The sequence below is a fragment of the Oryx dammah genome, unplaced genomic scaffold (assembly GCF_014754425.2).
Source record: "Oryx dammah isolate SB20612 unplaced genomic scaffold, SCBI_Odam_1.1 HiC_scaffold_13, whole genome shotgun sequence".
Lineage (NCBI taxonomy): Eukaryota > Metazoa > Chordata > Mammalia > Artiodactyla > Bovidae > Oryx > Oryx dammah.
This window is the reverse complement of record NW_024070197.1, coordinates 19,353,010-19,374,581: the sequence shown is the minus strand read 5'-3', so window position 1 is coordinate 19,374,581 and position 21,572 is coordinate 19,353,010. Positions and strand designations below refer to the sequence as shown.

General features: G+C 52.0%; 2 protein-coding genes across 6 annotated transcripts; both read left to right on the top strand.

The window, feature by feature from the left end:
• Positions 1-15: 15 nt before the first annotated feature.
• On the top strand, positions 16-9,457 carry FXYD7 (FXYD domain containing ion transport regulator 7). The gene is made up of 6 exons (XM_040253112.1): positions 16-216; positions 5,007-5,036; positions 7,022-7,096; positions 7,238-7,280; positions 7,448-7,488; positions 9,061-9,457. The coding sequence occupies exons 1-6, from the start codon at positions 192-194 to the stop codon at positions 9,081-9,083; spliced, it is 237 nt and encodes a 78-aa protein (XP_040109046.1). The 5' UTR covers positions 16-191; the 3' UTR covers positions 9,084-9,457.
• Positions 9,458-9,900: 443 nt separating this feature from the next.
• On the top strand, positions 9,901-21,352 carry FXYD5 (FXYD domain containing ion transport regulator 5). 5 transcript variants are annotated; one of them, XM_040253082.1, is made up of 9 exons: positions 9,931-10,067; positions 10,544-10,663; positions 10,753-10,813; positions 12,670-12,744; positions 13,353-13,451; positions 16,603-16,716; positions 17,814-17,843; positions 17,924-17,998; positions 21,050-21,352. In XM_040253082.1, exons 3-9 carry the CDS (start codon positions 10,753-10,755, stop codon positions 21,097-21,099), a joined length of 504 nt encoding a protein of 167 aa, XP_040109016.1. In that variant the 5' UTR covers positions 9,931-10,067; positions 10,544-10,663; the 3' UTR covers positions 21,100-21,352. The 5 variants fall into 5 exon arrangements, with proteins under 5 accessions (XP_040109015.1, XP_040109013.1, XP_040109016.1 ...); XM_040253078.1 differs by having other exon boundaries at positions 12,670-12,762; XM_040253081.1 differs by lacking the exon at positions 10,544-10,663 and having other exon boundaries at positions 9,901-10,008; positions 12,670-12,762.
• The last annotated feature ends 220 nt before the right edge of the window (positions 21,353-21,572 follow it).

The window sequence follows — 21,572 nt, the reverse complement described above, 5'->3', positions numbered from 1 at the left end:
AGTGGGCGGGGGCGGGGGTGGGGGTGGCCGGGACGGGGGCGGGCTCTCCGGGCCCCCATTGGCTACGGCCCCCCGAACACCAGGGCTCCCCCCGCCATCTACCCCTGACAACAGTCGGTCCGGCTTCCAGCTGCTGCAGCCAGCGCTCCTTCACCGCCTCTACATCCAGCCGCCCCTTGCTCCGGCCCGGCATGGCGACCCAGGTCCCCACAAAGGGTGAGCGTCGCCTGGGGAGAGGGCGCAGCGGGGCTCCGGGATCTTAGAGCTTGACAGAGGATCTGGGGGAGAGCCCAGTACTGAAAGGGGAGGGGAATGGGGAAGGGGCTGTCCCCTCCTCACATGGGCGGAGGCCCCTGCATTGCACCCCTCGGTACTCCATTGGGCACCCTCTTCCGGTGGTCTCGGTTCCTGTGCGGGACCATTGGTTGGAGAGCGGCAGTCCCGGGAGGAAGGATGCTCGGACCGGTAGCTATAGCAACCGTGCAGCTGGTCCAGCGCAGCGGTAGTAGTGGACTCGGAGAAATGGGCTTCGAGGGTGGGAGCCGCTGGGTTTGCAGCCACAGAGGTTCTCCCAGATTTCATGGTCCCTGCGGAACGTAAGGGGACGGGGTCCATTTCCCTCTTTTCTATCCGCCGCCCCCACCCCCACCGCTTCTCTCTCTAGTGCTGGCACCTGTGGTGGGTGTTTCCTGAAATCTCTGACAGGCAGGTTCAGAGGGAAGCGAGGAGAAAGAGGGAAAGACAGGAGCTGTAGGAAGTGAGAGATGGAGAGAGCAAGAGAGAGGGAGGCAGTAAGGAATATAGAAAGAGACTGACTGAGACAGCCTGAAAGAGATAGGGACCGAGAGACAGAGGGAGGCGTAAAGACACAGAGGGGGAGAGAGAGAGAAGGACCGACAGCGTGAGATGGAAATGGGAAAGAGGAGGGGTGGCACAGGGTGGGGCCTGCACCACTGCAGTGAGCCCCCATGGGCGGGGATGGGTAGCAGGACCCTCCTTCCCAGCCCTCATTCAAGGGTGTTGTCCAAAAGGTGCATTTGGATGTGCACACAGATGCCTTCCCACCTCCCTCCAGCCACACAGAGATGGACATTTCACACCATTAGCCCGATTAGGCACCCCTGAAATACTCGCTCCCCACAACATTCCCCCTTTCTTGAGCTTACTTGTGCGGAGGAACAAGGGGGAAGAATGCTTTCATGATGGGGGAGAGGTGGGCAGGGTGGGGGTTTCCAGCCCCGAGAGCAGGGTCAGGCAAGAGGCCATCATTGCTGAGGAGCCTCTGGCACTGAAGGGAACCCCAGTTCCACTCTGATCTCTCCTTCCCTGCCCCCTTTCCCGGTAGGCAGGGGCTGCTGCACTGAACCATATCTGCAGAATTTGAAGCAGGGCGGGGGGGGGGGGCGGGGGGGGGGGTGGCTGCAGAGGCTGGAAGCCACCCTAGGGAGAGGGGGCAGGGTTGAGCCAGCAGCCCTGGCGGGAGCCCAGCACTTCTTTTCGCAGAGATGGTGGTTAGCAGGATCGATGGCAGCAGACGGGCAGAAGTGGGAGGAAGATGCCCTGCCTCCCATCCCCCACACACACCCTTTCCCCAGTCACAGCAGGAGAAGGGACCGCAGGTCTTGGGAAACCCGGGGGCAGGAAACGCATGTTGCCTGTCATAAACCGCTTAATGAAATTAATTAACAGATCGTTAGGGAGGGGAACGGCTCCCTTGCACCCCTAGCCTCCACACCCACCTTGTCAGAGAGCAGGAGGGTGTGTTGGGGACAAACAGAAAGGAGATGGAAAGGCACAACTGGGCCTGGGTCCCTATCCTTAAGAAGGACCCTCAGCTTGGCCACAAGCCAGTTGTTCAGGGGCAACAATAGGAAGTACAAAGGGAGCAGAGGGAATCAGGGCCCCAGAGTTAGAAACCCAGCCCTCAAGTCCCACACAGGACCCCATCCAGCCTGGGGTACCCGGATCCAGTACCTCTCCTCACCTCTCAAGATGCTCCAGTTGCCATAGTAACCACCTCCTTCCTGATTCTCCCTGGCAACTGGCCAGGAGTGGTGCACATTCCTTCTCCTACCTCCTGGCTCCACCCTTAGCTCAGCCTGCCTTGAGGACCCAGATTGCTGGGACAGCAGGAACTAGAGAGGAACTTCTGCATGCAGCAAGGAGCACCCGGGGAGGGTGGAACCAGAGAGGAACCAGGGAGGATTCTGGGGCAGACGCTCACCTTCTGGGGCAGGGCTTCTCAGATGGTTTGGGGAGGCAGGATGTGTGGAAACAGGGGAAAAAAGCAGGATAATTCAACTGTTCTATCTCTGATGCTGCCTAGCAGGGGTTCATTCATTCATTCATTCATTCTAGAAAAGTTTTTTGAACAACTTTATAAATGCCAGGTTAACAGCAGAGATGAGTCAAATAAATTTGCTCTGTATCTGGTAGGGGAGCTAGGACAGAGCAGAGATGATTCTAAAATAATATTTTCCCATCTTGATGCTTATGAGTACCACCTTCATGATTTTTGCCCTGTCCAAATGTTCCCCACACTGATATTTAACATTTTTTCCTTCAAAGGATTAACTTTTAAAAAACTTTGTTAGCTTTATTTTATATCACCTCCACAAATGGAAAATCAGGATTTTTTTTTTTTGGTCTTACACCGAAAGCAAGTATTAAAATGATATTAAACAACCAATTTCACTTTTCTGGGCCTCAGTGTTCCTCTTTAATGGAAAGAGAATGAAGATAGTGCCTATATCAGAGAACAGCTGTGAAGATTAAATGTGGTAATATCTGTAAAGTGCTCAGAAGAGGGCCTGGCATGGAATCAATGCTATCAAATGCTGCTTAGATAAATAAATAAAGGAGAAAATCAAATAATGTCATAACAGTCTACTTAGATATTATTACCAGCGGAAGACCCTGAGCCCAAGGCCTGTTTTCTCTTGAGAGATTAGCAAGGGTTGGAAGGTGTAGAGATATATCAGCTCCTTTTTAAGAATGTCTCTTTGAAGACTGGACAGGGAACTGAAGAAGGTGAACTTACAGTGAATCGGTGCTATTCAGGGTCTTGCATCAGTTTAAGCTACAGTATGCAGTACCAATGGCACCCCACTCCAGTACTCTTGCCTGGAAAATCCCATGGACGGAGGAGCCTGGTAGGCTGCAGTCCATGGGGTCGCCAAGAGTTGGACATGACTGAGTGACTTTCCTTTCATTTTTCACTTTCATGCACTGGAGAAGGAAATGGCATCCCACTCCAGTGTTCTTGCCTGGAGAATCCCAGGGACAGGGGAGCCCGGTAGGCTGCCGTCTCTGGGGTCACATAGAGTCGGACACGAGTGAAGCAACTTAGCAGTAGCAGCATGCAATACCAAGGGCTTCCTTGCTGGTTCAGCAGTAAAGAATCTGCCTGCAGATGCAGGAGACACAGGTTTGATCCCTGGGTCGGGAAGATACCCTGGAGAAGGAAATGGCAACCCACTACAGTATTCTTGCCTGAAGAAATCCCATGGACAGAGGAGCCTGGTGGGCATGGAGTCACAAAAGTGTCAGACCCGACTGAGCTACTAAACAACAACAAATGAAGTACCAAAAATCTCAGTGATTTCTGACAACCAAAGTAGATCTCTCTCTTAGATTATGTGTCCACCACGGGTTGACTAGGGTCTCTACTTCCCAAAAAAACTGGAGCAGCCATAATCTTGAACATTCATGTCACCAAGCCAAAGGCAAAAGAGAGCTCTTGCATGGGCAGTTAATGCTGCAGACCAGACTCACGGTTCATTGGCCAGAATTAGTCACATGTTCTCCTTCCAACCTCAAGATAGCCATCCTTGCTGAGCCTGGATGGGGGAAGGACACTAATGACAACATCTGGCATCACCCTGGCACCCCCAGTACACCCCCCTCCCCTAGTGGGGCATGTTTTGCAGAATTCCATTCTAAACAAGGCAGGGTGTACTAAAAGCTGTCAGTGTATTAAGGAAGCAGCAGGATGGGTTTCGTGAGTGGGAAGGATGTTCTGAGTTCTCCTGGAGGAGGCTACCATTTGAGACAGGTAAGTAGGAGATAGGGAAAAGTAAATACACACACACACACACACACACATTAGTGAAAGTGAAAGTGTGAGTTGCTCAGTCTTGTCCAACTCTTTGCGACCCCATGGACTGCAGCTTGCCAGGCTCTTCTGTCCATGGAATTCTCCAGACAAGAATACTGGAGTGGGTTGCCATTCCCTTCTCCAGGGGATCTTCCTGACCCAGGGATCGAACCCAGGTCTCCTGCATTGAAGGTGGACTTCTTACCATCTGAGCCACCAAGGAAGCCGCCATACACATTATCCACATGTTAACATTTAGAAATCAGGGTGAGTCTTCTAGTGGATGAGTATGTTTTTATGTGGTACAGTTACATACATATACATGCATACATGCACACACTGGGAAAGTTACTACAAACTCAATTTTGAATCTTTAATTTGATGGTGTCTGAGAAATAAATAAATAGGAATAATATGAATTTTTGGACAGTTCCTCTATGCTGGATTTGGTGGCAGGAACAAGTGGATGAGAGCTCTCGGAAGACTGAGAAGTTGTAGGGTGTGTTCAGGGGAAGCTGATACACTGAGCAGTTAGTTCTCCAGTGGGATTCATACTCCCAGCATCATATGCAAAAGAGAGTGTATACGTGTTTCTCAAGAAATGAGTCCATGCTTGCATTAGATTTCCATAGGGGTCTAGGATCAGGACTGCCATGTGTGGTTAGGTAAGTTGGGCATTATATAAGGGAAGGTATCGAGCAATGGAGTGAGTTGGGGCTGGAATCCAGCCTATGCTCCAGTCTTTAAGTTTTGTGTCCTGCCATGAGGCTACATTGTCCAGAGCAAGGAGTCTCAATGATCTGATTTCTACACAGAAACCACTAGGCCAGTGGCCCCATTAGGATCCTCAAATAATTAAGGAGCCCAGTGTTGAAATGTTTTTCCCTCTCTCTCTGCCTTCTTCCCACAGTTCCTCAGGATCCTGACCCATTTTACTATGGTGAGTGGCAGATTCTGCGATGAGGGTACCCAGGGGCTGGGTGGAGGGGTGGCTGTAGATCTCCACAGGTCACTGCTGAAGTGGCTTCAGCTATGGCTTACATGTCATGTGCTGGGTCACTGGCCACATGACCCTGTGGATATAATTGACATCAGCTTGGCCTATGGAGGGTTGAATCAGACTTGGGGAGGGGGTATCCTCTAAGGACCCTCCTCTGGCTTCACCAGCACTCTGGGCTAGTTTGCTGGGGTCATCGGAGAAGCCAACCACTCTGACACCAGGCTGGCTGGATTTGAATCCTGGCTGATCCACTCACTAGCTGTGTGGCCTTGAGCAAGCAACTCTGTCTCTCTGGGCCCTTCTGTAAATAAAAAACACTAAGTTTTCACCCATAAGGACTGTGGGAAAGATTTACTCAGATATCATTGAATCTTTCCATAGCACTGAAGTCAGAAAGTGACTCCAGGTCTAGTAGACCTGACCCCAGATCCCTCTCTATATACCCTCCTGTTCTCTCCCTTTGTTCACTCATACTCTTCTCCATGTTCTAAGTTGTTTCCTGCCTCAGGACCTTTGCACTTACTGTTCCCTCTGCTGGAATACACTTCCTCTAGCTCTCCACACAGCTAGCTAAGGCTCCCTTTTCTTCTTCAGGCCTCAGGTCAAATAATGACTGTCAGGAGCCATATGTCAGGAGAGGCCTTCTTGAGTCCGCAACAAGAGAAGCCACACAGAGATCTAGGCATGGTCCCATGACTGAGTTTTGTGGGTTTGTGTGTGTGTGTGTGTGTGTGGTTTTATTTTGTTTATCACAAATGAGAGACAACTCCCTGAGGGCAGAGGCCTGGACCACTGCTGGTCCAGAGTAAATATTTCTATAGATATGTACTGTGGCATACTAGATAAGAATAATTCTTATGAAGGAAAATAAAAGAAAGACTGAGGTTAAGAAATGTTGAGGTGAGGATGGGAAATTCTAAATAGGACAGCCAGAGAAGGGGTCACTAACATTTGAATAAAGTCCAGGAGTTGGTAAGGGAGGGACATTTGAGAGAGGAGCTTTCAGGAAGAGGGCCCAGCAAGTGCAAAGGGCCTGAGGTAGGACCATGCCTGATAGGCTCCAGGAACTGCAGGGAGAGCCGTGTGCTTGGACAAGAGAATTGAGGAGGAGAGCGAAGTGGAATGAGGTCTGAGAAGGAATCAGGACAAGATGGTACAAGGCCTCATGGGCTGTGGGGAGGACTCTGGCTTTTCTTTGCTATGAGGTGGAGGTTAGAGGGAGTGGAGTGGTGTGCTCTGAGCTCAGGAGGACCCTGATTGGACTCAAGTGTTAACAGGATCCCTGTGGCTGAGGCGCTGAGTGGGGGGATGGATGACGGAGAGACCACAGAGAAGGCTGTTTGCTGAAAAAAGTAAATATGTGCAGTAGAACAAGGGTCCCCAGTGCTAGGGCCAAGGACTGGTAGCCGTCAGGAACCTGTTAGGAACCGGGTCGCCCAGTAGGAGGTGAGTGGCCAGTGAGCAAGCGAGTGAAGCTTCACCTCTGTTTGCAGCTGCTCCCCATCACTGGCATTGCTGCCTGAGCTCTGCCTCCTTGGATTCTGATAGATTCAGGAACGCTATTGTGAACTGTGCAGGCGGGGGATCTAAGTTGCCCTCCCCTTATAAGAATGATCCCCAAACCATCCCTTAACCCCTGTCCGCGGAGAAATAGTCTTCCACAAAATCAATCCCTGGTGCCCAAAATGCTGGGGACCATTGCAGTGGAAGAAGGTCCTATCTATCTCTATGGCTGAAGAATCCAGAGAAGGGGAGTTGGGAGGGGTCTAAGGGGAGCACTTGCTGGCCAAGGGCCTTGTCCTTGACCCTCATATGACCCCATGGGAGAAGCCTGCAGCCTTGAACTGGGGCCAAGGCTCCAGGGTGGGGCAGGGGTTGCTGAGGAACCGCCCCTACGTTGATGACCTCTCATTTTTCTTCCCCAGACTATGACACTGTGCAGACGGTAGGCATGACTCTGGCTACCATATTGTTCCTGCTGGGCATCCTCATTATCCTCAGTAAGTATGACCCTTTCCTGAGCTCCATAGCCCCTCCAAGAGGGCCCCTCGGGGTCCCCAGGCACCGACAATCCCCCTACTGGCTTTTGTCCAGACCCTTATGTTCTGTCCCCTTGTTCTGTTCTCTGTCTCTCCTAACAGGCAAGAAGGTGAAGTGCAGAAAGGCGGACTCCAGGTCTGAGAGGTCTGGCAGCAGAGGGAAGAGAAAGGGAGGGGTGGGAACAGCCTGGGATCCCCAGCACCAGGGGTGCTGCCATAACCAAAGGGATCCCAGAGCCAGCCAGGTGTCTCCCAGAAAGCCTGCTCAGTTGAGTCTCTTGATGCCTTTCTCTCTCATCTTTGCTTCCACAGCCCAACATGCAAATCCTGTAAGTCGGAGCTTCCCTCCTCAGGTGAGGGTGTGAGAGAGTGTGGTTCTGCGAGGGTGAGTCGGAGTGGGGAGGGGAGTCCAAGGGGACGTTGTGCTGGATCTCCCTAAGAATGGGGCCACCAACAATGCGGCCAAGATTCCACACATCAAACCTGTTAAAGCACAAAGTTAGTGGGATGTGACATGGACTCCTAAAGAGTCCTAGAAGATGCCCAGAAACAAGTACCTAATCTTATAAAAGCAAGGATGAACTCATTCTCCAGAGGAGAGAGCCACAGCCTATGAAGAGAGGGGTCCCACGTGGGAAAAGAACGTTGGCAATCAGAATGAAGGCAGAGTTGAGCACTAGAGAAGGTAGGAAGATAGAATGATTTCTTGACTTTCCTGTTCAGTTAGGACAATCAACGATGAAATGACTGAGAAAAAGGAAGGGAGAAGGAAGGAAGCAAGGGGGGAAAGGGATAGAGGGAGGGAAGAAGGCAGGCAGGCAGAAAGGCAGGAAGGGCTTAAGAATAATTGTATCAAAAAACAAAAGGAGAGACATATAGAATGCAGATTTTAAACATTGATATTGGAGAAGAAAAGAGAGAATATAGGAGGGAGTGGGGTGGAGGGTGGTGGAGGATGGGGTGGGGGTGGGGGGTGGAAGGTGGAAGAGGGGTGGGGGATGGGGAGGTGGAGAGTGGAGGGGGTGATGGGTGGAGGAGGGGGAAAGTCAGGGCAGGTGCACAGAGGCTATAAAGGAAGGTGGAGAGAGATGTAGGATGTAGGAGCAGGGATAAGCATGTAGGTGAAAGATTGTGACTCCTTGGGGGTGTTCATTTTAATTATGTAAAAATATCTCGACCTGTTTTTGATGGAACTGTGTCCTTTCCAGGGACTTTTAAAAAACCAGAGATGGGAATCTCTTTGGCTCTTTTGTTTTTAGAACTGAAAAAAAAAAATGGGCCTTGGGGTAATCAACATTTGGAAGATTTGATGTTGAATTTCATGTGTTTCGTTTCATGTTTATTTCGTGAGATTTAAGAACATTAAGGGGTCACTTTGTGAATGATGAAGGGGTTGGCCCAAACACCTGACCACAGTCTAAGAGTATATATGAGATTTTGATTTTTTTTTTTTTTTAAAGCTAACAGACCCTTTAATGCATGTCCAGGTTTAAAAATAAAGAAATGCCTGCAGTGGCCAGTAGCCAGACAGTTGAATGATGGTCCCAAGTGGGTGGGAGACAGGAGAATTCCTGTTGTATACCAAGTTCCAGAGATGGGGTGTTAGGGTGTAGGAAGAGGTTGGGGGCTTGGCAGAGGGATGGAGACTCTTCTTCTGGAAGGGGGACACCCCAGAAGAGCCCAGGGTGGGCCAGGGGTCCCCAGCTTCATCACAGGTGCCCTGTGGGATAAGATAAAAGCCACCAAGGTGTCTCTATATGGACCAGACATTGGGGTGCAGGGAGGCAAGACAACATCCGAGGGCTAGCTCAGGGGTGACAATCTGCAGGCTTGACCTCAATGCTGGGGATGAAGGGCCCACTGCCACCCCTGTCTCCTACTGAAGCTCCCCGGCTCTGTCTCTCTCTCTCTGTGTCTCTCCCCAGCCCCCGGAGGTGGCGGCGTGTAGAACCAGTCGTGGTCACCTCCACTGCAGTCCTTGCCTGAAAGCGGAAGCCTGAGGATCGGGTGGAGGCGGTGGGGACCCCAGCCTGGCCCCGCCCCCGGCAGCGCTCCCCTGAATGAGCCGCCCCACCCACTCCAAGGCTGGAGCCGCTGCACCTCCCTAGGCCTTGGCAATGACGATCCCCCAAAGAGCCCGTCTGCATCCCAGATCCGGAGACTCAGGCCTCCATCTCCTGGGGTCCTGAGTCCACGCTCAGCCCCCCGCCGTCCCAGGGTGCTGCTCCCAGGGACTACCCTGTCTCCTCTTAGGAGACCCGGCACCCGGCACCCTCGGTGTCTCTGTCTTGAGCTTAATAAATCTGCGTTTGGTTTTTCCCCTCTTCTGTGTGTGTGTTCTAGTCTGTGGGGAGGAAACGGGGGAGGGGGCAAAATCGAACCTGGGGAGCTATCTCTCCATCCCCAGACTTACCCCCTTCCTCTCCTTCCCCTCCGCCAGCTCCCTAGTGGCCTCCTCCTCTCTCGGAACCCCTCAAACTTCCGCTCCCTTCCCTCCATGCCATCCCCGCCCCAAGCCAGCTGCCCATCCCCGAGACCCCAGAGTAGACCCCTCCCCCTGCTCCCCTTGCCTCCCCAGACCCCACCCCGCCTAGACCTGCCCGCCCCGCGGTTCCCGCCCCCAGCCTCTCCTAGGCGGGGTGGGTGGAGGCCTCCGCCCTGCCTCTCACCCCAGGCCCCCGCATCGCCCTCAACGTCTCCCCCTCCTGCTCCCACCCCGGGCTCCGAAGCCAGGAAACCCGAGAGGAAATGACTGAGCCCGTCTCGGTCCCCGCCCGCCAGCGCGCTCCCCTGGCCACACCCTCCGCCTGGACGCAGCCGCCGCCGCTGCCCTCTCAGTACGAGGCTGCCGGCTTGGGACCCCCGGCGCTGACGTGAGTGTCTCCTCCGACTGTCCTCCATCCGCTCCCCTCTGCCCAAGCGCCGGGCTCAGGTGGGTAGAGACCATCCTCTCGGCGCCTCTCCGCCCCCCATTCATGCTCACTCTCCGTCCCGCTGTCTTCGGCACCGCCATCTGGGCACCACTCCGCGCCTCCTGCCTCAGTCTCCCCAGTTCGCCTACCTCCCTCTCACCCGCCCAGATCTGCCCAGCATCCCGCGCTATTGTCCCTGCTGGGAGGCCCTCACACCAACTCACTTTTTCCTCTGAGATCAGAAGCACATTACTCACTCTTCCTCTTTCCCCCTCCTTGCTGGCTCCTCGATCTGAAGACAGCCCCAGAGGGAGGGCCGAGGCCCTCCTATCGCCTCTTCTGTGCCCCAGCGCCTTCCCCTTGCCGGGCAGGGTCAGTCCCAGCCGGCCCCTGAGTGCTTCTCCACTTCATGGGGCAGGGGGGCTGTCCTGGGCAGTGGCTGCCTCTTGGAGCCTGGTGTAGACTGATGCTTTTTGTTATCTTTGGGGACCTGCAGAGGGAATGAGGGATTGACCCCTGGGAACCTCCACTTCTGAGACCTTCCCCTTGGCCCTCTTCCCCACAGCCAACCATCAGCCCTAGCAGGGGTCTCTGAAGCCAGAGGGGCCTGCTCAGGGTAAGGAAAGGAGCTGCAGGGTCCCGGGGGTTGCCCTGTCCCTGCCTCATTGACATCTTGGCTGACCCCAGCTCTGCCTTGCTCTATAGATGTCGCCTTCTGGTTGCCTGTGTCTCTTCATCACCGTTGGCCTGATTCTCCCCACCAGAGGTAAGGCCCAGCCCTTTCTTTCCACCCTGCGGCAGAGCCCCCAGCCCCACTTCGAGTGCCTGTGTTGCTGGGTGGCTGCCTGGTAAATCTGGGTTCTCTCTCCTGTGTCCTCAGTCTTCTACTGAGCTGGCACCAGGAAGTAGGGGCCCCGGTAAGGGGGCCAAGGTTACACCCTGTTTAGATACCTCAGACCTGGGTGGCTGCTTCCAGTGAGTCTGGCCAGGGCCTGTCCTGCTGAGCATCCTCCATTTGACTTCCAAGAAGAACTCAGAGAGTTTGATTTGGCGGGGAGATGGGTGTAGGTTTTCTACTTGGCAGCCAGGAACCCTCAACTCACAGCACAGGAGCTCCCTGGATCCTCGGGTGATATGTGATTAGGGAAAGGGGGTGAGCTGAGGCCAGTCCAGGAGTTGAAGACGTCTCACCCTTGCCTGTGAAGTGTTTTCTGAAAACAGTATCTATGGGGGATCCTTGCAGGTGCTTTCTACATGGCAGCTGCTTGTTTCAGCTTCTGCTCTAATCTATGATGCTATTACGGCCATTTTACAGATGAGGAAACTGAGGCTCAGTGAAGGAAAGTGCCCTGTGCCAGAGGCTAGTGTGTGGAGGGGCTGGGCTCTAACCCCGGAACCCAGAGCAAACTCTGCACTGAAGTGGCCCCATTTCTCTGGGATAAAATGGCTTTCGTGTGTTCATTCAGTCGTTCAACAAGCATTCACTGAGCAGATCTTATTCTAGGCACTGGGGAAACAGCAAGGCATAAAACAGGAGCTCACATTCTAATTGGAAAGACAGACACCAAATGCATTCAGTAACTTATATTGGGTTGGCCCATAACATCTTATGGAAAAAACCAAACGAACTTTTGGCCCAACCCAATATTATATGCTAGAAGGTGGAAAATGCTATGGAAAGAAAATAGAAGAGAGAAATGAGGCTTGCTTAAATAGAGTGATCAGGGAAGACCTCACCAGAAAGTGACATTCACCAGAAAGTGACATTTGGGCAGATACAAGGAGAGGAGGGGATGAGCAAAGCAGGTATGTGAGGAATATGAGTTCTGTCTGGAGAGCGTGAGTGACAGCAGGCCGGCTGGACCTGGGTTGGGATGAACAAGGGGTGGGGTGGAAAGAGGAGAGGTCAGAGAGGTGACAGGAGATCTGGTTGTTGAGGGGGACACTTATGGGCCACATGAGGGCTTTGGCTCTTACTCAGAGCAAGGTGTAGCCAGAGGAGGCACTCAGCCAGCAGCCTGATCTGAATCAGGATCACAGGCTCCCTCTGGCTATATGTGGGGAGCAGGGAGACCAGGGAGGAGGCTGTGCGATGGTCCCAGAGGGAGAGGATGGAGGCGGGGCCAGGCTGGGGGCAGTGGCAATTGATAGATATGATATCCGATATCTAGCACTGACTGCATATTAAGCAGTAGGCGAGACTCTTCCCACCTCCATCTCATTTCACCCTCTCTACAGTCTTGAGAAATAGATTCAAGAATTATCTCCACTTTGCCGAGGGGGCAACCAGGGCTCAGAGGGAGGGGTTTCACTTGCTCCAGGTCACACAGCAAGGAAATTATTGGGAACAGAATTTGAAATCAGGCCCCTGGCTGACTCTAGCACCTGGGCATACTTGCCTTAACTGCCTCTCTCCTCCCACAAGGATGGATAGGGAGAGGCGGCTGGAGGTAGGGTGCTGCGGTGTTAGCATTTCTTAAAACACTTCCACCAAAGCTGATCAATCAACTGCTGCTCCACCAACAGACCACCAAGGTTTCAGAAGGGAGGTGAGGGTAGGAGTGTTGGTGAGAGAAGGGGGACCAAAGGCTCCCCACCGACTTCTCATCCTTGATTTTCCAGGACACATATCAGAGGAGGTCGTAACTCCAACAGATCCAGTGACTGAAATCACTCATGTCCCTACTCCAGCCCCAGATGAGGAACAAGGAATGGGTCTGTCAACATCCTGTCACAGCAACAAAAATCTCAAGCTTGAACCAAATGGGAGTTTTGGGGTTTGTGTAACTGAAAAGTCCAGGGATGCGCCTTCAGGCATGGCTCCATCTAGGCTCAGTTCATCCTGCTGCTCACAGCGCCACAATGAGAAACCTTGTCCCTTCCTCCTTGAGCACGTACAGCACAAATGAAGGGACAGTCATGGTTCTAAATACTTACCCTGCATTCACTCACCCAATCCTCACACAAGCCCTCTGAGAAAGAAATGAGCACTATCCTCATTGTACAGGAGGCTCAGAGTCACTCGCCCAAGGAGTCACCAAAAGTCAGTGACATGCCTGGGATGAGGGTCCAGGAACCTGGCTCTGAAATTTACTCATGACCCCGTGGGGCACAGGACCACCGACTTGCCCTGCTACCAGCGGCACGTGAGAGGGTCCCCCTTTCTCACCCAACAGCGACATTTATCCTTGGACATCTTTGATTTTAGCCAGCCTGGTTCAGGGAGAAGGACCCTTGCTGTTTTCTGCAGGTCCATGATTCACTCCTTTCTCACCCTCCCGGCCTTTCTCTTCTGCCCTGAGTAGAAGCAACACCGAACCAGATGGAGACCCAGACCCAGCAAACGACGGAAACGGAGGTGCTTCTAACAACAGGTCAGGGGACGGACAAGAGCACAATGCAAGGTAGACCTGGGACTGAAACAGCAACGTACTTGAGTTGTGTTTAATTCTCCATCTAGGGCAGCATTTCCCTGAGTACGTTTCTCAGAGCATCCGTCTGGGGAATTAATACATTTTTCCAATTTTTTTTTTTCTTTTGGTTTGCGGTTAAAGATGTTTGGGAAACTCTTGAGTTAAACACGTTTCTATCTGCTGGAACTTCTCGGAGTCGTAATAAAGCTTATTTGCAGCAGACATCCCAAGAGGGACCATCTGGTTTGCAGCATTTTCAAATTTGATAGACTCAGAGCCCCTCTTTTTTTTTTTTTTTTAATGTAACTTGATTTAATTAATTTTGTTTTGGTTGCACTGGGTCTTGGTTGCACAGGATCTTTGATGCAGTACTCAGGCTTCTCTTTTTGTTATGGAACATGGGCTCTAGAGTGCTTGGGCCCCATAGTTGTGGCCCTCGGGCTTAGTTGCTCTGAGGCACGTGGGATCTTCCTGGACCAGGGATCAAACCTGTGTCCCTTACATTGGAAGGCGGATTCTTAACCACTGAACAACCAGGGAAGTCCCTCCAAGACCCTGAATAAAGATTCAGGTCCCTTCATAGGGCTGATGCAGGAAATGTGCGTGTGGGTTTATCCCTGGTGTAGATCTTCTTAATGTTAGAGCAGGAGCTTTTCAGTTACAAAATTCAGAAAACCCAACTGAAAAAAAAATTATTAGCAATATATGCTTTGTTAAGTACAGAGGCACTAATGTCAGGCACAGCTAGGTCAAAGAGCTCAAGCACTGTCATCACGACTTTCTTCCTCTCTCAGCTCTGCTCTCTTCATTCTGAAGAGGTCTTTCCCATCTTAGTGGCAAAAGTGGTCCACTAGTCCTAAGTTGCAATTACAAACTCAGCAACTAGAGTGCCTCTCTAGCTAGAAGGCCTAGAGCTGACTCTCATTGGCCCAGGTGGGGTCACGTGCCCATGACTGACCAATGGGAGCCTGGGAAATGAACAGCTCCGATTGGTCAGGGCTGAGTCTTGTGCCCCATCCTGGGGCTGGAAAACCCCTTCAGCTCTGTCTGAACCACTTAGATCAAGAATAAGGGAAGAGGTGACTCACCACAGGACAAGTGAGTCAATGTTACTAGAGGTAACATTTGGGAAAGGGAGATGAGCGGAAATAAAGGTAATAGGTAGTTTCTAATGCCTGTGTGGTGGCCCATATTTGAGAAGCAGCCCCCACTGGAAAGTCCTATAGATTAGGCCACTCACAAGCTGGAATGCATGCATGGTTGCTCAGGTTGGGCACTGCACAAGGGCACTACGTGGAAAGTCCTCCCCCTGTAGATTTTTTTTGTTGTTATCATTGTTACAACTTCCCAGTGATGACAGTAAAGCATCTCTTGCTGACAGTCTGTCTATTAAAACAATTTTACAACAGATGGAAATACAGTGTCTTGGGGGAAGGGAGTTTTTTTTTTTTAATTTTGTACAACCATGGGGGTCAGGGTATAGCAGCTGTTTCTACATTTTCCAGTTGAGAAAACCTCTTCATATTTCTGGATTCTCTTACTCTGAGTCCTTGCTGACCTGGGTTACTCTATGTGTTCTTCTATATCCCTGGTTATACGTGATGAAAATTTAGCTGGGTTGAGGGGGTCAAGGAGCCAAGAGGTAAAAGGCACTGCTGAATCGCAAGCTTGCCCAGCCCCCACGTAGCTTCTCTCCCTCCTGCGTATTTGTTCTTTCGTGCTGGAGCTTGTCTTTCGCCTGGCAAGGAAGTAGCTCCATCACCTGCAGGCTCAGAACTTCTGAGTTTCACCCAGCATCTGCTGAAAATTTTAACTTGGAATTTGAAAGGTCCCAGCGAAGGATGGGGCTTCCCAGGTGACTCAGTGGTAAAGAACCCGCCTGCCAATGCAGGAGACATAAGAGATGCGAGTTTGATCCCTGGGTCGGAAGAACCCCTGGAGAAGGGCACGCAACCCACTCCAGTATTCTTGCCTGGAGAATCCCAGGGACAGGAGAGCCTGGCAGGTTACAGTCCATAGCGTAGCACAGAGTTGGGCGCGACTGAAGCCACTGAGCGCTACAGGAAAGGATGAGACTGGGTCACATGCTCCCCCTTGTGGCTGGGTTACCGTAGGAGACCGAGAAGGTCTGGGGAAGCAGCAACATTTCCCCTGAGAGAAAGGTGGACTGTTCGCAGAAGAAGGGGAGAGTCGGAGCCAAGTAGACAATACAGCAATGTGCTGAGGGTTGCTCCACGCACTGTGCTAAACCCTTACATGATCAGTCACTTAGTGCTGATCACTACCCTACATGGTAGGAGCTGTTGGTACCCCATTTTACAGGGAAGAAAACTGAAGCCCAGAGAGGTTACTCGGCAGGCCTTAGGCCACAGGGTGCAAAATGGCAGAACCAAAACTGGAGCCCAGGCTTCCTCACACTGGGGGAGGGGTGATAAGCCCGACGTACCGCTGAGGCTGTCCTCTTACATTTCCTGTGATCCTTCCATCTTTGCCCATGACTTTTCTGCTCCCTTTTCTTGGAAAAAGCTTTCCTGAACGTCTTATAACCTTTGGCTGTTGGTTCATGTTTAGGAAGTGAGGCACTGAGGCTGGCTTGGGGAGCCAGTCACGAGGCAGTTTCTCTGCTTGCTGACTTCACATCTGGGCATCCGTCAGGGGTGACCACCTTACTGGGGATGCTTCTCAGTGCCAGAGGGGCAGGACTTTCCTTGGGGATATTCATGTTTTTACCAAGAGGAGCCCTCTGATGTTCTTGGTCTGGGAGCAGAGGTGATATTTAACATGTTTTCTAACCAGTATCTCCAAGTTCTATGACTGGGTCAAGATCCTGGAGGCCCTTGTCTGGATCTGACAGACGTTACCCTTTATTCCTGATCATGGGGCCATCCAGAAGGTCCTCAGAGAGGGGCAGGGGCTCCTCCGGGGTTAGCAAGCTAGCCTGGGCTGTTGGTCTTAATTAGGGTGAGCACCTGCCACTCCTGGCTACCTCCGTGGGTTGGGGGAGGACCTGTGCCAGCTCACTGAAGGTAGGCGTGGGAGAGGGGCTACTCCCAAAGATCATTAATGATGTCTCTTGTTCCTCTCCCTGGTTCACTCCTGCCCTCCACCATCCTCTGGCTGCTCTCTACCGATCCCACTCAAGGCTCTACACCCTCCAAGACGAAACCCCCTGCCAATCCCACTCAAGGCTCCACACCCTCCAAGACACGATCCCCAAGCAGGCACGAGAGGAGGGACTCCATCCTCAGACAACCTGGTCAGTAACTCCCTTCTCAGACTGGACACAGGCTATTTCTTATTCACCGCATGTTCTTAGCACCTCAATACTGCGCAGCACAGAAGAATGCTCAGTAACCAGGTGTAGGGTGAATACCTGACTTCAGGGCTGGTATTGTGAGTGAGTAAAGGGTGGGCACACAGTAAATGTCTGTTTAGATGAATGAATGTGTGAGTGTTGCATAGAGATAGCTCCAAAACCCAGTGGCTTAAAATGACAATCATTTATTTAGTGCTCAGGTCTGCAATTTGGAAGTCTAGTCTGGGCTTGGCTGGGTGCTTCTCTGGTCTCAGCTGGATTTACCTGTGCATTGGAGATCAGTTTGGGGTCAGCAAAGAGCTCTGTGTATAGGGGCACCTTGATTCTTCCCCTCCTGGCCTAATCTTCCACTTCCTGTGCAGCCAGCCTCAGTGAACAGATGGAAATGATACAGCCATGGATCACATAGAGAGTTCATTCACTCATTCATTCAAACAATATTCACTGGGCACTTATTGTGGGCCAGGCCCTCCTCTAGGTGCCAGGAGTACAGAAGTGAGTGAGACAGATGAGAATCTCTTCCTTCATGGAGCAGATGTTCTCATGGGAGAGAGATAATAAATAAGGATCAAAATAACTATATATAATAAGTTAATAATAGCCATACATTAAGTTGCTGTCAGGAAAAATGAAGAGGGGAAAAAAAAGAAAGACGCAACAGAGTTAGGGTGAGAGAGTGGTCAGAGAGTATTTTCTATAAAAGGCCAGGGAGACCTCACTGAGAAGAAGCTAAGGGGAATCATGTGGATGCCGGAGGAAGGGAACTTCTGGCAGCAGAAGCAGCCAGTGCAAAGTCCCTGGGGTGAGCAGGGCTTCGCACAGTTCACCCGTGGGGAATAGGGGTGGGAGTAAAGTGCAGTGAGTAAGGGAATAAGCGAGGAGAAGAGTTTAGAGGTGATGGGAACCCAATTGTGTTGCTTGTGAGGACTTCAGGTTTTGCCCTAAGTGCACCAACGCTGAGATCCAGGTGTCTCCTCTCTGACTCTCTCAATCACCAATTCGCTGCATAAACCTTTGCTCCCTTCTGTCCCCTCCAGGTTCAAAGGAGGATGACCCCTTCTTCTACGGTAAGTTACTCTTGGGAGGCTGTGGGGGAAAGGAGGCTGAAGGCCCCTCTCATCACGCTCCTCCATTTCTCTCTCTGCAGACGAGGACACTCTCAGGAAACGGGGGCTGATGGTGGCAGCAGTGCTGTTCATCACAGGCATCGTCATCCTCACCAGTGAGAATGGGGGCTGGGTGGGAGAGGCATCAGGACTGGGAGGGAGGAGACCTTGGCTTACACTCTGACCGGACGGGACTTGAAGGCCCCTAACAAGGTCATTTTAAAGGAAACATATCCGTGTAAACCGGGCTTCACAGGTGGTTCAGTGGTAAAGAATCTACCTACCAACGCAGGAGCCGCAGCTTCAATCCCTGGATCGGAAAGAGCCCCTGGAGAAGGAAATGGCAACCCACTCCAGTATTCTGGCCTGGGAAATCCAATGGACAGAAAAGCCTGGCAGACTACAGTCTGTGGGGTTGCAAAGAGTCAGACATGACTGAGTGACTGAGAATGCACGTCCATGTAAACCACCCCGGAATTCAGTGGTTTAAGATGATAACCATTTACTGAGCTCTCATTTCTGCACTTTGGAAACATAGTCTGGGCTCAGCTGGGTGGTTCTTCTGGTTGTCGCCGGATTTATTTGTGCCTCTGAGGGCATTTGCGGGTCAGCAGGGATCTGTTTGAACGGGAACCTCAGGTTTTCGCCTGGTGGTCTTCTCTAGCAGACTAGCCTGGGCTTGTTCACATGGCAGGGGAACGCAATGGTGCAACTCCCCAGGAGTAGCAACACCTGGGAGCTGTGATGCCGCAGCCTGAGGCAGTGAGGGGAAGGAGCAGCTGCACCAGGGCCTGGTGAGAGATGGAGCTAAAGGAGAGGGCCCCAAACAGGAGCTGTGACTCAAGAGAGAGGTTTCCAGCCACTGCTTCCTGGGAAGCTCCCCAGGAAGGAGCAGGGCAGGGGTCAAGAGGATCAGACACCTCAGCCTCTTTCTCCTTTGTGCCCTCGTCTCTCCCACCAGGCTGTGCTCAGCCTCCCGGGGCCCAGTGTCAGGCAGGAAAGGGGGACAAAGGGAGGATTTCAAGCAGAGAAACTAATTTTTTAATAATGCTACAGATTAAATAAAATACAAGGGCCACCAGTTTGCAAGCTCTCAGTTAAACTGTATAACCCATGCCAAGTTTTATGATCTCTCTTGTCCAGCTTCCTCATCAGGAAAAGGGGCACAGCCATATCTTTTTGCCTTAGGGTGGGAGGCAGAACATGGATAGAATTAAAAAGAGATTACTGACACATGTGTGATCGGTGTGACTAAGGGAGTGAAGCACTGTTGCCTCAGTTTTTCAACTCGTGTTTATAGATCCTGACTTTGTGCCAGGCACTGTGCTCTCCCCTGTGGGAAAAGTGAGGCTCAGAGAGTTGCAAAGTTTGCCTAAGGTCACAAGGCACATAAAAATCAGGGAAGGGCTGGACCTATGTCTGTGTGAGGGCAGAGCCTGAATGTTACCTCTAGGGCTATAAACTGTTCCAGTGACATTTGTGAGCACCTACTCTGTGCCCAGGCTTCCCAGGTGGCACTAGTTGTAAAGAATTCACCTGCCAATGCAGGAGACACAAGAGACGCAGGTTCAATCCCTGGGTCGGGAAGATCCCCCCGAGTAGGAAATGGCAACTCACTCCAGTATTTTTGCCTGGAAAAATCCCATGGACAGAGGAGCTTGGCGGGTTACAGTTCATGGGGTGGCAAAGAGTCGGACATGACTGAGCACACACACATACTCCCTGTGCTCTCCTGTGCTGTGATGCTGGGGACCCTGGTCCCCACCATTAGGGAACTCACAGCTGGTGGGAGATTACAATAAATAGGTCAATGGTTTCGTGAGCAGAGTGAATACAGAAAAAGAGACTTGCCAAGAGGAAAATAAAGATGAGATTGAGAAGGATGAGAAGAGGCACTTCCTCTTAAGAGGTCAAAGCAGAATGGATTCTGATGATGACAAAGACGATTTTAAAAACCAGGCAGAGGGAGCAGCAAGTGGAAAGCCCTGGAGGCAGGAATGAGCTGAGCTTGTTAAAATAACCAAGGGAAGAGGCGGAGTGGCTGGGAAGGTGTGAGAGGAGTAGGAGATGAGTCCCGAGGGAGGAGGGGTAGGTAAGAGTGGCAGCTGGGAGGGGGCTGTTTTCTGAAGTTCCCTTTGTTTTCTTTCTTTAAAAAAAAATTATTTAGTCGGCTGCTTTGGAGGCTCAGATGGTAAAGAATCTGTCTGCAATGCAGATCCCTGGGTCGGGAAGATCCCCTGGAGAAGGGAATGGCAACCCACTCCAGTATTCTTGCCTGGAGAATCCCATGGACAGAGGAGCTTGGTGGGCTACATGTCCATGGGGTCATAGAGTCGGACATGACTGAGTGACTAACACACACTTTCACACACTTTGGGGTCTTAGTTGGCTGCAGCATGCAGGTACTTAGTTGAGGCACGTAGGATCTAGTTCCCTGACCGGGGATTGAACCTGGGCCCCCTGCACTGGGAACAGAGTCTTAACCACTGCACCTCCAGGGAAGTCCCCCTCCTTTGTTTTCTAAGATCCCCCTCATTTGCTTTGGCCCGACCCCCTGGCCTTCCGGCTCTCCTTTAATCCCTCCTGTCTACTCCCTCACTCAGGGCCTTAGAACCGACTGTTCCCTATGCCTGGAACACCCTTCCTCCACATGTCCACATGGCTTCTCTCTCATCCCCTTCAGGTCTTTGCTCAAATATCACCTTCCCATTAAGGCATGTCTAGTCATCGCCATGAGGATGCCCCCAACTCCTGGGCCTCCCTGCCTCCTTCCTTGTTTTATTTTTCCTCATAGCACTCATCACTGATTCATCACCATCCGTACTTGACTTAGGTCTTTTCTCATTGCCCATCACCCCCACTGGCAAGTCAGTGCTCCCAGAGCAGGGATTTCCTCCATTCGTGCTCCTGGCCCTGTTCCCGTGTCCCCAGTGCCTAGGTCACTGCCTGGCCCAGAGTAGGTGCACAGTAAATATTTGCTAAACACGTGAATGACCCCTGGGGACCCTTGAGCCAGCTCTTCCCCATCAGCTTCTTGTCACTTGCTCAGAGTTGCCTTGGAGCCTTCTGAGGGACAGGGCAGATGGGCCTCATCCTCCAGCATCCAGATCACACGTAATAATCAGTATTGTTCTGACTCACGACTGAACTGTTTCTTTCACCCACAGGTGGCAAGTGCAGACAGTTGCCCCGATTGTGCTGGAATCGTGACAGATGAGTCCTGAGGAAGCAGGGGCTGAAGATCTAATGGGCACCCTGAGACTGAGCCCTCACTGGCTTGCTGTGAACTTGCTGGACCTACAACAAAGTCCAGCCTGAGAGAGAAGAGGTGGATGGAGCCAGAGCCAGGACTGATGGCCTGAGCCCCCTGCTCTCCCAGCCCTGCCTGCCTGAGGACTGCTTGCCCGCCCCGCCCCCACCCCGTTTATCCATTGTGTTCAGACAGGAAGTAAAGCCCTGTATTCTCTGTCCCTTGGTCTCTGATCATTCTTGACCGGGGAGTGGAACAAAGTGGCGGGGCTGGGGCAGGGCCCCCAGGAGTAAGATGGGAGGGTCACAGACTCGAGAACCTAGGTAGGGGATTGGGTGAACCAAGCCAGCAGGGGCGAGGTGGGAGGAATGAGGGGTGGGCCTCAGGAAGATTTGACCAATGAGAGAGTCAGTGCTGGATTCTGCCCACAGCAGATGGAG

What these genes read in the sequence shown, in the direction of transcription:
- FXYD7 (XM_040253112.1), top strand. Translation starts at nt 192, where the DNA reads ATGGCGACCCAGGTCCCCACAAAGG. An exon ending in GGGCATCCTCATTATCCTCA is followed by an intron (nt 7,097 to 7,237) that starts GTAAGTATGACC and finishes CTCTCCTAACAG; the next exon opens with GCAAGAAGGTGAAGTGCAGA. An exon ending in GCGGACTCCAGGTCTGAGAG is followed by an intron (nt 7,281 to 7,447) that starts GTCTGGCAGCAG and finishes TTGCTTCCACAG; the next exon opens with CCCAACATGCAAATCCTGTA.
- FXYD5 (XM_040253081.1), top strand. Translation starts at nt 10,753, where the DNA reads ATGTCGCCTTCTGGTTGCCTGTGTCTCTTCATCACCGTTGGCCTGATT. An exon ending in AGATGAGGAACAAGGAATGG is followed by an intron (nt 12,763 to 13,352) that starts GTCTGTCAACAT and finishes TGCCCTGAGTAG; the next exon opens with AAGCAACACCGAACCAGATG. An exon ending in GGATGACCCCTTCTTCTACG is followed by an intron (nt 17,844 to 17,923) that starts GTAAGTTACTCT and finishes CTCTCTCTGCAG; the next exon opens with ACGAGGACACTCTCAGGAAA.